The sequence below is a fragment of the Tribolium castaneum genome, chromosome 9 (genome assembly GCF_031307605.1).
Source record: "Tribolium castaneum strain GA2 chromosome 9, icTriCast1.1, whole genome shotgun sequence".
Taxonomy (NCBI): Eukaryota; Metazoa; Arthropoda; class Insecta; order Coleoptera; family Tenebrionidae; genus Tribolium; species Tribolium castaneum.
In genome coordinates this window covers 8,282,074-8,296,003 of record NC_087402.1, presented here as the reverse complement: position 1 = coordinate 8,296,003, position 13,930 = coordinate 8,282,074, and the positions used below count along the sequence as shown (strand labels likewise).

Sequence of the window (13,930 nt, the reverse complement as noted above, 5' to 3'; positions counted from 1 at the left end):
ACTGCTCGGTTTAGGGAGTTCGAGGCTGGGAGCAACACTGCTGGGCGGTAGGTTTGAAATAAAAGCTCGCACTCGGTAAAAAATATATTTCAGAAATCACAATTTATTACAAATTTACAATGAAAATAAATTACAAAATTAATAATAATAACAAAAGACGAATCTATAATCTTTCTACAAAATGAAAAAGGACAAAACTTTATAAAAGTTGGCAGTACAATACATTATCTTCATAAATTAAGTTACGACTTCCCCTAGCTATTTTTGTTGAGATTTCGGTGCTGCAGCTGCAAACGAGAACGTATTTACAATGGTATCGGATCAATTCAGAAGGTAAAGGAGTGCAAATAAAAGCATAAAAGAAGAGCCTAATCCTCTGAGCTACTCACACAATTACTTGGCTTTAGTTGGCTCAAGTTCCAACCCAAAATCAAGAATTGAGCAACAAACTAGAATCTACAGAGCACAGTTTTAGTCACAAGAAGACAAAAAAGAAAAGCAGCGTTAGGACGTTAGGGATGCAAGGGATTCCCAAATGCCAACAACCAGTTAATTATCGGTACATTTTTCAACGCTTTCACCAAACGGTTTTAATTACGCCACGGTCTCTGATCTTAAAACAAAAATTAACTACTAATTAACTAGTTATCAAAAAACTTTCGGATTACAATCACCGTAAGTTGCTACAAATCGGGCACAATAAGTACTTATCATTTGTGCCCAATCTTATTCAACACCAGACATATTTGCACACCTCATACCTTCTTTTGAATATCCATACTGTGTGAGTAAATTAGCAAACATATCATCCAATATGCTATAAGTACCTGATGGACAAAAACAATGAGTAACGTAACATGAGTGCTTTACACAAAAATTACCTGTTTGCTGGACAGAAGTGCTGCTCTTGTGACCGTTTGAACTCTGAGGGTAATTATTATTAGCGGTCTGGAAGAAAACGACAAAACAATTAAACCAACCCATTAAAAAGTATGAAACCACGCCGGTTTTTGCTTAAACATTTACTTGGTATAGTGAATTAATGGTAATAGCGTTGTTACGAAAAAACTCACTGTTTTTTCTTTAATAAAGTTGGGCGAATTATCTGTTTGGCGAATCCAAGATATGTTAGCAAAACCAGGTGTGTTTATTGTGTTTACGACTGTAATTTTTCTTTTATTGATAGTTTTTTTATTGATATTTTGATAAAATTGATTCGATAATTCAAAAGAGTCTAACTGCAATATTTAATTGCAAGTGACTTTTTATTCTGTGTTAGGTGTTAAGGTATTTTTATAAATACATCATTGTTCAATGGCAAATCCATTATTTTTTTTAAATTTATTCAATGATCTAAAGATAGTTGCTTTAAAACCCTTAGGTGAATTATACAAAGTATATTAATAAAATTGTTGCAGCACCAAATTAGGTTTAATTGAATTTTTTCACTTTCACTCATTTCATAGAGCTAGTGACATTTTTTAATAATTTTTGCACAAAGCGACATTTAAGCATCGCTTGTTCTAAAATAACATAATAAATAATTAATAAATTTAATAATAATTTAAGTAATTCTAGAAAGATTCTGAAAAAAATCACATGCAGAAAAAAAAATTAAATATCAAACTTAAAACGCTGAATTCTGTGTGATTATTAGTTTTTGAGATATAATAAAGATATTGCTGCAGCAGATTCACCTTGTGCTATTAAAGAATTCAATATTTTTTTGAAATATAATTAAATTCTCCCGATTTTATCACACTTTGTTTTAATGCAAATATGTAGAAAACTGTAAGTAACTATTTCATTTTTAAGTTAATTCGAAAAAAAACTTTGAATTAACAAAAACTAATATGGGGCTTTTGCACATAGACATTATATTCAATTAAACACTTACGCCACTGGGCAGTTATTAACTCATTGTAAATAATAATTTAAAATTTATAATGAAGTAAATAATTCAATAGTTTTATTTTTATTGGAAAACATTCAAACCACACGAAAAAAATTTCTTAACTCTCCGATGGTCTTAGTTACAATGAAAAAAATTGTGTGATTTACAAATAAAAAATAAAAAGCCTGTATATCTGACCCTATTATTTTTTATTATTATTATTTTAAAACATATTCTTTTGATTTATTTGTGGCATTCATGTTCAATATTCAATATTATGTTCAATCGGTTGAATCGTTCCCCTTAAGCATTCCTGCTATAATTCAACCTTAAGTTTGAGATGCTTTATTTCTTTTATTTCATTTTGTAAAGATTTTAAGCAAAAACATGAGTTCTATACTTGTTATTACTTGGGGATTACCTGATAGTACTTATCACCGGAAACCATGGCGGGCCCACTGTTTGAAATATGCGGATACCTATCAGTACTATAAAACAAAAAATAAATAAAAAGCTTTACAGAACGAATCAACTAGACCTATTATAGCTTTTGTTGGAATTTGACGAAATCTGATTGAGAGCACTAAACAACTGTTTTTGGAATTCGTCTTGAAAACCTGTATTGTAATCACTTTTATTATAATCGTATCTCTGCATGGTACTGGCTTCGTGTGTCGGTTTCGGCGCGAAACTTTTATTCACTGCGATTACGGAAACGGCCGAACTACTCTGAGCCGGTTCGCACTTTTTCGGCGACGACATTTTTTGCAAAACTTTCAAATTTTCCATAACTTTTTGAATATCGTCGCCGGCGGCACAACTCGTTTTGGGCTTCGGGTCGATTTTGGGGTAAGTCGGGGTAATACTCAGTTCGTGATGTTTCGACACGTGCTCGGGAATCAACGGACTGATACTAGTCTCCTTCTTTGGAACACTCTTCGCTTCTTTCTTGAACTCGGCTTTATCAGATAAGTCTATAACTTGGCAGTAATTATCATCACTTTTCTTCATCGGATTAAACCCATCACTGTCTATATAAATAACACTATCGTCACTAATCGGCATCGGATCCTTCCTCACATGGTTGCTCACAGGTGGTTTCAGCAACTCGCTTGAAGGCTTCACTTTCAGCTTGCCCTCGAACTCTTTTTTGGGCGAAGCCGGGGAGATATCACACGGTTGCGGCGTTTCTGGCAGTGATTTCGTAAATTTACTAGGTTCGTAAGTCTTACTAACAGTCACTTCGTTCGTTACACTAAGAATTTTATTACCGCTAGTCTCGCTTTTTGCAGCGGGTACTATTGGTGTTATCGATAAATTAGAATTATTAAAGCTTTGTGGAAGATTTTTAACGAGCGGAGTGGAGTTGCTTGAGCTTGAAGGTTTAGTTGGAGGAGTGCTATTCGGGGAATTACTACTCAAAGAACTATTAATGAGGCGTTTAGGGTCCGCATAGGTCGTGTAAATTTTGTTAAGGGCGTTCATGGACATCCAGCCCTCAGGCCACAAGACTTGAATCTCGGTTTTGAGAAACGTCGTCATTTGGGTGTCTAAACTCTCTTTAGTCTTCCCTTCGAATAAAAGACTACGTTTCTTCAAAATGAGGATATCCTTCAGCAGTTTCCTGCAAAAATTACATACAAGTTGAGTCTACGAAACGTATTTTTTGCTGTGTCCCAAAAATTAGCGTTTTTGAGACACAGTAACAATACTTTTAGAAGTCGCAGTTGTGATAAAAACTTACTTTGTTACTTCATTCCACTGGAAACGCCGCTTCGGCAGCCTTAAACTTTTATTATCTTCATTGTCGGCATTTTCGTGCGAAAATCTGAAAACGAAATATTAAGAAAAAGCCGGACGTTTTCCCCACTTACTTCTTCTGTATAATACGCTGACTCTCTTTCTCATAGCTCTCCAGCAAGCTTGGCATAATATTGTTAATTTCCGACTTCAGCCTAAATCAATCAATCAATTAACAAGAATAACAAGCAACGTTAAAACTGACCCTGACAGAAGATTTTTCAATTTCTTCTGCTCATCGTCTAAAACTAGACTCTTAGCCCGCCTAGTTAATGTTTCAGTTTTGCATTTTAGGAACGTGGCTAAATGTTCGTAGACCTTCATTTTTGAAGGCTTACCCAAACATTTACATTTGCGTTCTAATCTGTAATTACCTCTTTCTTAGTTGTATTAATTAACCACGCGAGCACTTACCTTAAAATAAGAATGTTTATTTCCGATGTGAATATATTGTTCGGGTCCGTATTTAGTTCAGATGATCGTTTAATCGCTGTGATCACACTTGCAATGTCTGGAGATAAATTTTCTGGTAACTTCACCTCTCGTGTGTTATCATGACTAGATTCTCCATCAGAAGTTGAATTAGCTGGAAAAAATTACTGAACCAAAGAAATTTGTTTCACGTTAGAAACATACCAACAACTTTTGTTGGCGTGTTTTGATTGGTTTCGGGTCCAGTTGCAGCTTTAACTACCGATTCAATAACATCTGTAACGTTTGATATGGACATGTTTTTCTTATCTTTTTGATCTTCATTAATGGAATCATTGAGCTTGAGCTCTTCAGGAATGGACATATTCAAATCTTCCCGCTTCTCCCTCAGAAGCTCCTTGACTGTTTTCTTGTCCGGATCTAACAATCGTCTCTTCTTTATGTAAATTTTATTCTGAGCCAACAATTTCTTTTTAAGCGATTGTTGCACGCCATTTCCACCGTTCTGTATTTTACGCTTCTAGAAAAAATATTAATCAAACCGTCACAACACAAACATAAAATACCTTCGGCACGGTACTTGGATTATCTACAGTCTCAGTCTTATTTTCTCTATCAGTCTCATCTGATGATTCAATAATTCTCTGAAAGACAAAACCAATCAATTTCCATTCTAACATTTTCCCTAAAAAATTACTTTTCGACTAGCCGTCTTTCTTGAACCTTCATCGTCAGATGAACTTGAAGAAAAGTCCGACTCTGCCTCATCATCCGTTTTAAACTCCAACGCGCCGCTATTTATGTAAAATCCCCCATGTAGCGTCGTGACATTTTGAGGGATCATTTCATCGTAACCGTCCGTATTGTCGATAAACGAATCGGATTCGTCGTAACCCATCCCGATGTCGGCATAATCATCCTTTCGACCTTTCCGTTTCTTTTTATTTAAAGACGTCCCCGTGCCCTAAATTACTGTTAAAAAAATTCAAGAAATGATTCCGTCACTCACATATTTTTCCTCCATTTGACGAGCGATTCTTTTGACATCGTCATCGTCGTCGAACTCATCAAATTTACTCAAACCATTCGCCGTCCCGCCCATTTCTTGATATTTGAGGCGTTTCTGAAAAATAAAATAAACTGTTTTTACTAACAGTTAGCATAATTATTTTTACAATTCTCAAGCCGTACTTCCTTTAGAATTCTAAATTGAGTCATGGTTCCGCAAGGTGTCAAAATAAAAATTGTTATTGTTACGTTAGTAATTTATACCACAGCATTAATATTCAGGTTACACTTGTACGGTGTCTAAACTGTCTTTTTTTAATGTAACATGGAATAAAACACAAATTTGATTAAATGAAAATTGTCACTCCCCGGAAAGTCCGACCATTTCGAGTCTCTGCTTTCCTGTTCCTTCCGCAACCTCAGTGCATCGAAACCCCAACGTCGGTCTCAGCACAGAAACAGCAACGCCAATACTTCGATTCCAATCAAACTCGTAACTAACATCTATTCTTCGAACTAAGTATAGTAAAGGTTACCTACCTCAGTTATCAATCATAAAATGCCGAACTAATCTACGTTTGCCTTATTTTGAATACCTACATAAAGTTAACGCGAATTGCAAAGTCATTTCCAGTCAACTAACTAGTTTTTCACATAAGTGTGAGGCGAAAGCCGAGTCGTATTTTTGGACAACAACAAAAAATAAATAAAATAAAAGACATACTTGCAAAAGCAAGCATTGTTAGATAGATACTTGCTACTTCGTTCATTAAAAAAATGTAAAAAATCATTTCTTTATCTTTTTTGTTTAATTTCATATTATTTATTAACACTACAAACCAAATGTTCAGAAATGTATACTCACATCATGTTACTGATAGAAAATAAAAACATCACTAGAGAAAAATATAAATAAATCAACAACAGGAATGTACCAAAAAAAAACGGAAAAAAATCTGTCGTTATGTACAGGTGAAACAAACTTAACCACGGTATCTTAACATAATTATAACCACAACAGTCACAGTACTGAACATACTGATCAAGTACTAGTTCTACAATGAATTACTCTTTGTAATAATACTATAATAGTACAATTATAATGTAATATAATGCATTATTAAATACTGTTTATATATTACAATCAAAAAGTAATAAACTCGGGAAGCTGAGGTTTAAGAACAGGAAGAAATCGGTTTATTGAATACAGCACAATATAAATAATTCACCCAAATCCTGTATCCTCATAATTTTTTTTTAAAGATTTAGGCGATCTTTTCTGATACAGGAATGTACTATTGATTTCACAGAGAACAGTGTTGGAAGAATTATGCAATGGGTTAGTTGCAGTTTAAGTTTTATTATTATTTATTATTTAAAAATATATATTGCTAAAAACTATAGTGTAGTTCAGCACCATTTCATTTAGCCATTTACTGCGCATTTTTTTAAATAAATAAAACTCCAAACATTTAAAAGTCATCCCTTTTAATTATAAATATTGTATTTATAATTTTGTGTTCAAAAAACATAAGAACGCAATTAAAAAACATATCAGATAACACAAATAATTCTCCAATGATTGTCACTGTTTAATTTGAATCATTTTTTAAATAAACACAATCAGGCATTGCTCTGCTTATTTTATTTCCCGTTGAAATTTATATCAAAATTAGACGTTTGAAGGTATAACATACGACGTAATAAAAGCCGAAATAATTAAATCAACGCTAAAATTGAACACGAGTTCGGGTAAGTTACACGTAATTTCACTTCTGACCTAGTCGCCAACTATTTCCTGCAAAACGACAAAACAAATTATATTTTTAGATAAGAAATGTTTACCGATAAAAAATGAAACTGATAATACGACCATTTCGATTTTTTTCAAAGTTACAATTTGCCAACGTGGAGCACGTAAATTAGAGCAGAAATTCCGTCAAACAATTTGATCAATTGAAATTTGAGCGTATTTAAAGCCCTACCACAATTATTTCCGTTTTGTGAATAATCTGCGCGCGTTTCCTGAAAGTAAAATTAAAAACAAAATACATCAAAGTCACCGAAATCCCCGAATGAATGAAATCTTTTACGCAAAGAGCGAATAAGGACTCGATTCGCTTGCTACTCGTAACCCACAGACAAACCAACACAAACCGTTGTTGTTGGGATCTTCTCGACTTTCTGTGCTCCTGATATTTGCGCGCGATATTCCGGATAGTTTTTAACATTTCTTGTTAAAATATTAATTTATTTTGTTTATAAATTTATTTTTATTCAAAGTTTTCGCATCGCTCATTTCGGAATTAATTGATTGATTATCTCGTCGAAATTTAATCGATTTTCTCCGAGATGTTGGCCGACTCCGACAGCGGTGTTCGCCCGCTATCTGTTGATAAATAGGTGTCTAACGAAACCGTGAAAAAAGCGACGTTTCTGAGCTAATTGCTAGTTTTTTAATAACCAGCAATGTGAAATGTTAATTCTGGAATAAGAAATGCGTCCGTGCGCGCGAAACAAGGAGGCTGCGACTGGTACTGTTCAAGTGTTTGAAGAAAAAAGCCGATAAATAAATCCGGGGCACGGCTGCCAACATTCTTAAATGAAAAACGTTAATTATTTTCTAAACAAATGAAAGTCGTGCTGTTGCAATGCAAGTCGGCGGCGAAATCGGGGCTATTCGAGTTGTCCTAGGCTGCGGCTCGTGATCGATCTAAAACTCTGGGAGGTGGCCGGAGGGACGCCCCAGGGGGCCGCAAAACTCCTAGTCCGGCCCAGGCCACCTAGTCCTTTTTTTGTAATGCATACCCTTCAAATATGGCGACGCGAATGTAAGCTACATAATTAAGGCGATGCAGGGCTGCACCGCCAGCAGCCCCCGCCGGGGGCGCCCCCAGAGCCGGGTTCTGGGGCACTTGCGGCCGCATTTCCTGCTTGCTGGAAACGCAGTCGTGGACATTTTCGATAGAATTACCTTTGCAGCAGCAAGTTCATCTTTATAGTTGAATTCCGGGCATGTGTCTTCGGTGGACTCGGGCAGAACAACGGATATCCTTACGGTCTTGCGGGGCTCCTTCGACGACTTGTCCGACTCTTTTTGGGGTCCTAGAGGAATCAGCGAGGCACGTTTTATTTCTGACATTATTTCATAAGAGCTAACTGGACAACATCACAACACTTTACAATTTCGCTCCAACATGTTTGAAACACACTAGCTCAAACAAACCACGAATACCAGTTTGAATATGCGTGCGCATGTCATTGCGCACATTTTGACATTTAACATATGATAAAAAAGAAGACAAAAAAACTGTAATGTAGCTAGACAGTTATCTGTAAACTAAACGTGTTACGTTTTACCCTCAGATGGAGCAACAATCTAAATTAAAAGCGGAAAACTCAAATAATCATAAAATATTTCATTTTTACCTGTAGTACACCTTTGCACTTTTAAATAAATATATTTTTTTTAATTTTGTATTTTTTTTATTCAAATTCTTATCTCTACCTTAGTCAAAGTTGCCAATTTAATTTCAAATTCCCATGCATATTATTAATCAGAAGTTTGTTTGAACGCATAGCATTATTTAGTACTAAATATTGCCATTCGGTATTTTCCTGGATTTGTATTGTCAAAAAACGCCTTAACTTTTTAAAGCCACAAAAATTCGTTTATTTCACAAGGTGGTTCAGTCAAGCTTACGTCTTCTGTAAGTCAGTTATTATTCAAATTGGAGTTTTGATATTTTTGTAGATGTTATTTATACCTTAAGACACATTTTAAGGAAATAATTTTGATTATACAAAGTTTCCCAAAAAAGTATGATGTCATTATTTTTTTGAAGCACGCGCTTGTTGTCGTAAGTAGGATACTATTTTATCTTCTTACATGTTTTTTGAATTTTTTTTAAGCAGCTCAGAGATTACTGTTAAAAAAATAAAAACAAAAAAAAACGGTTTTACACTTTTAGTTTTAAAAATTAATAAAAAATGGAAGCAGTGCTAAACACGGTCCAACAGACTTATTAATTAAGTTTAATTAATCTGAGTTACTAAGGGTTTATTGCTAAATTTAAAAAATTTGTAATTTAGAGCCTTTTATTTTGCTTATTTTAGATGACAACTCCTGTTCATTTATTAATTAAATTTTTGGACAAATAGTTCCGAATATGTTAAGACTTACGTTAGAGTTGTTATAAAAAAATGTTGTTTTTTAATTTTGCATTGAATCAACGATATAAAAATAAACTATGGTTGCAACTTTGAATAAGCAGTCGCTTAATCAAATAAAAGGCTCTACAGCTCTGTTTCTATTTTTCATTAATTTTTTTAACTAAAGATGTAAAACCATTTTTTTTATTTTTATTTTTTAAACAGTAATCATTAAAACAAAAATTAATAGCATGTAATAATCAAAAATATTTTTCTAAAACGCGTCCTTGAATATAAATAATGTCAACAAATATCAAATGTCTGATTTTACTAACAACAGCTACAGAAGACAGGGGCTGAGCTGATCCACCATGTACACAAAACTTAGTTGGCTATTTGTTATTTTTAATTATTGTTTTTTTTTTAGATCACAATTTTTTCTACTGATTTGGCAGTTTTTTTATTCATTACGCCGCAATAATTAAAAACATAAATAAAAAAAAAATTTTTGTTTATAATAATTTGTTTAATGACTAATTCTACTGTTGCTACAAGAGTGACATTTATTGTCGTGTGAGTACATAAAGTTTTGTAATTCTTATCGCACTAATGTTGGTTATAAAAATAATATATAATTTCACGTAAAACAATATTGAGTTAATAGACATGACCTAAAACAACCATAACCCATTTTCAAAATTGTTATTAAAAAATTATTACTGCATATTATTTTTTATGCTATAATTATCTGAAATTATTTGTCGCAATTTTCTAAAGCGTTTATGATTTTCACCTATTTACAGACTGAAATAAAAGTAATAAGACATAAAATTTATATCTTTATGATCCATTGAGAACATTTTTCAAAAAATCCTCGAACATTTATGGCGTAATTTGTTTTTTAGTTAAATAGTCACACGTAGTTACTTCTTACTTACTTCCTATAAGTTTAGCTGTTTTTCTGAACCAAATCTGTCAAAAAAAATTTATGCATTCTAGTGATGATGACGTTAATTTAATTTTTTTAATAAGATTCAACATTTATATTTATTACTAGATTTGATATTATACTTCTTTATCTTTGTGGTAAGTATAAAAAATTATTATTTTTTTAATGTTATGGTCGTTATTGACAATTTTATACCAAGAGCTTTATCTTTGTAACTACTTATCCTTGCTTGAAAAATTTAATTGCTTTTTTTTGTATCTTTTTGGATCTAGATTTTACATTAAGTGTTTTCATATTCATTATTTAAAATGTATAATTATTTATAAACATTCTACATTTTTTGTTTAAAAATTATTTTATTAAAATAGTAAGAAAATCGGATACAGTATTTAATTAAATATTGCATAAGTGCATGTGCACTAGTTTAGTAATAAATAGTAAATACTTGCTCTTGATACTGTTATTTAATCAGACGGAAATATTGCTGCTGAAAATAAAAATAAGACAGCGCGGTTACAGTGTGGTTTACTGGATAATTTTCTAAAATATCTAATTAAGAGCATTAATATGATGATTGTTCCCCACTTTTAAAGTTTGTGTTTTCTACTTAATGAGTAAGTAACAAGCCTTCTTGGGGTGCTGGAGGGGGACCTGGCGGAACCTTACGGTCGGGTGGTCTCAAATAAGTTAGTTCGATCAATCCAAATATGATAGTACAGTAGTTACAAGCTTTTTTTTTTCGAAAAATGAAATTGCTAAGAGCCGCAAAACGTGTAATTAGTAGTTCGAGTCAGCAACAACTAGGTGTGATAAGTGCAATTGAGGAGAATCATTGTAAGGAATGGGCAGATGCCGTGCCCTATGAAGAGGTCCCCGGACCCAAACCTTTGCCTTTTTTGGGCAATACGTGGAGATTTATTCCTTTTATAGGTACTGTACTTTAAAAAAAAATTCCTAATTTTGTAAATAATTCAGGCGATTTCCAAATCGAACACATCGACAAAGTATCAAAAAAATTATACGAAAAATATGGAAAAATCGTCAAAATGCAGGGCTTGCTAGGGCGCCCTGACATGCTCTTCCTCTTCGATCCCGACGAAATCGAGAAGGTTTTTCGCCAGGAAGACACTCTCCCCTATCGCCCTTCCATGCCCTCCCTTAATTATTACAAACACGTCCACCGAAAAGAATTTTTCGGCGACAATTGTGGCGTAATCGCCGTGTAAGTGTTGCTTTAATTTTATTGCAATTGCTTCATTTTTTCCAAAAATCCAGACATGGGGACAGGTGGCAGAACTTTAGGACGAAAGTGAACCAAATAATGTTACAACCGCGAGTTACTCGAATGTATGTCAAGTCCATTGAGACGACATCCCAAGAATTGGTCGACAGGTAAGTCAAGTCTGTTGAAACCGTTGTGCACGAAATGTAAAATTTTAACTGGAGCGGATCAGGAATTTTTTAACTTTCTTTAACAGGATTGAAGTGATCAAGAATAAGAAAAGCGAAGTGCCTGATGATTTCCTCAACGAGCTTCACAAGTGGTCTTTGGAGTGTAAGTAAACAAACACAAAATTTCTCTAATTATTTTTTCTAAAGCAATCGCCAAAATCGCACTTGATGTCCGACTGGGTTGCCTGGACCCCAACGCCCACCCCGACACCCAAACATTGATTAACGCCATCAACACCTTCTTCATGAATGTCCCGATCCTGGAGCTGAAAATCCCATTTTGGAAAATCTGGAATACTCCGACTTTCAAGGAATATTTGCACGCCTTGGATACAATTCGAGAGTAAACAATTCCGAATTGCTCAACATTAAATAAACAATAAAATTTCATTCAGGATAACACTAAAACATGTTGACATTGCGTTGCATAAATTATCCCAAGACGATTGTGAAGAGCTTTCAGTGTTACAACGAGTTCTAAAAATGGAAAACGATGCCAAAACAGCATCTAATTTAGCGCTAGACATGTTCCTCGTCGGGGTTGACACCGTAAGTGTTGTTTCCTATTGCCACACAGGTATTGTTGTAAGTATGCCATTAAATAATTTCCGTTCTTGCCACCACAATTAATGCAAATGTGATGCAGTTTTGCAACAGGGAAGACGCGTCTTTGTTGCTGTGAATTTATTACGACCTTCGTCACTTAATTGCTTAAAATAATTAACAATAGTGCAAATGAAATTTTTTTTCGTAAAGTGGGAAACAAATGTTTTTTTTTATTAAACAATGATTTGTCAAAAAATTTACCGTTTCTCTAATCAAAGCTATTAGGAAGTGCAAGTCATCTGTAATTGTAGACCTCAAACGCGGTAGCGTCGATCCTCTACCAGCTCTCCCTGCACCAGGAAAAGCAGGCAAAACTTTATGAAGAAATCGCAAGTCTTCTACCGTGCAAATCCACGCAAATATCTCACGAGAAACTAGACCAAATGCATTACCTGAAAGCGTGCATTAAAGAAACCATGAGGTAGCCAAACCACAATCGAGACTTTTTGCTCATTACTGCGGTTTTTAGAATGTATCCGGTGGTGATTGGTAATGGCAGATGCACAACGAGAGATCGGGTAATTGGAGGCTATCAGATACCAAAAGGCGTAATTATCGCAGCAGTAATTAGGAGTGTCATCAACAATGGCTTTGTAGGTGCAGGTGATATTTCAACACTGCGTCATTAGCAACCTAGAGGAGTACTTTCCACGAAGTGGTGAGTTTCTCCCAGAGAGGTGGCTCAAAAATTCGGAACTGTTCCGCAACCATCATCCTTTCGCATCGCTACCGTTCGGCTTCGGCAAAAGGATGTGTCTGGGACGGAGGTTTGCGGACTTGGAAATCCAAACAGTCATAGCCAAGGTAAACAAACACACTCAAGGGGATTTAATGTGTGATTTTTTCAGGTTGTGCGTAATTTCAAAATCGAATACCATCACGATAAGCTTGATTACCATATTCATCCCATGTACACTCCCTATGGACCTTTACGACTGACGTTTATTCGCCGACAGTAAAGTTCAAGACGATCATTATTGTTACTTTTTTACAATAAAATTTATTCTCACAGAAGTGTTTCCTTAATTACTCCGTTGCGCACAAAGAAATAACACTTTCCACTTATTTATAGAAATTATTGCGAATTCCTGAAAATTGAGGCATTAAACTCTGCGTCAGGGTCACTTAACAGTTATTAGAATAATTATCGGAAATTATACACAATCTTGAACTAATTTGTAGGCCAAGGTTACTATAATCGTCTAGGGTACCAAAGGTTCATTGAAAACGGGTTTTTCGAAATACCGAAAACCAGACGAGTATTTTTGAGTTGCAACAGGTCGATAGGCCTAATTGATTCTTAAGAAACCATATTGTGCCAGCGGCTTTTTCAATAATTGTCCACAATCGATTTGTTTTTATTAAATTATATCGGTTTTTGTTATGCAATGAATTTTTAAAACCGTATTGTCGGAGCTATTAAACACAAAATATTTTACTTTTACAATAATTATGTTAAATTGTTAATATTGGAAATAGTCGTAATTGCATTGAATGCGTAATTAAGTAAGCAACCAGATAATTATTTTTACAATTTTATTACTTAATCATGTCTTTTTGTTTATTTTTGTTTTTTTACCACAAAACAAACTTTCCCAACAGAAAAAAATCACTATTAGAGAGTGTATATTTGTATA

General features: G+C 34.1%; 2 protein-coding genes across 3 annotated transcripts; one reads left to right on the top strand and one right to left on the bottom strand.

Annotated features, from left to right (window-relative positions):
* Positions 1–71: 71 nt before the first annotated feature.
* yem (yemanuclein) lies at positions 72–8,407 on the bottom strand. 2 transcript variants are annotated; one of them, XM_008194397.3, is made up of 14 exons: positions 8,109–8,407; positions 5,136–5,249; positions 4,824–5,090; positions 4,693–4,770; positions 4,331–4,646; positions 4,109–4,280; positions 3,900–4,058; positions 3,769–3,849; positions 3,639–3,722; positions 2,433–3,518; positions 2,316–2,382; positions 882–948; positions 762–827; positions 72–287 (listed from the first exon to the last, which is right to left on the bottom strand). In XM_008194397.3, exons 1-14 carry the CDS (start codon positions 8,274–8,276, stop codon positions 259–261), a joined length of 2,754 nt encoding a protein of 917 aa, XP_008192619.1. In that variant the 5' UTR covers positions 8,277–8,407; the 3' UTR covers positions 72–258. The 2 variants fall into 2 exon arrangements, with proteins under 2 accessions (XP_008192619.1, XP_001814127.2); XM_001814075.4 differs by lacking the exon at positions 762–827.
* Positions 8,408–10,953: 2,546 nt separating this feature from the next.
* Positions 10,954–13,289, top strand: CYP301B1 (cytochrome P450 301B1). Its single transcript, NM_001170763.1, has 10 exons — positions 10,954–11,165; positions 11,211–11,457; positions 11,511–11,627; positions 11,714–11,790; positions 11,835–12,030; positions 12,083–12,236; positions 12,545–12,714; positions 12,763–12,841; positions 12,891–13,097; positions 13,142–13,289. The coding sequence occupies exons 1-10, from the start codon at positions 10,982–10,984 to the stop codon at positions 13,250–13,252; spliced, it is 1,542 nt and encodes a 513-aa protein (NP_001164234.1). The 5' UTR covers positions 10,954–10,981; the 3' UTR covers positions 13,253–13,289.
* The last annotated feature ends 641 nt before the right edge of the window (positions 13,290–13,930 follow it).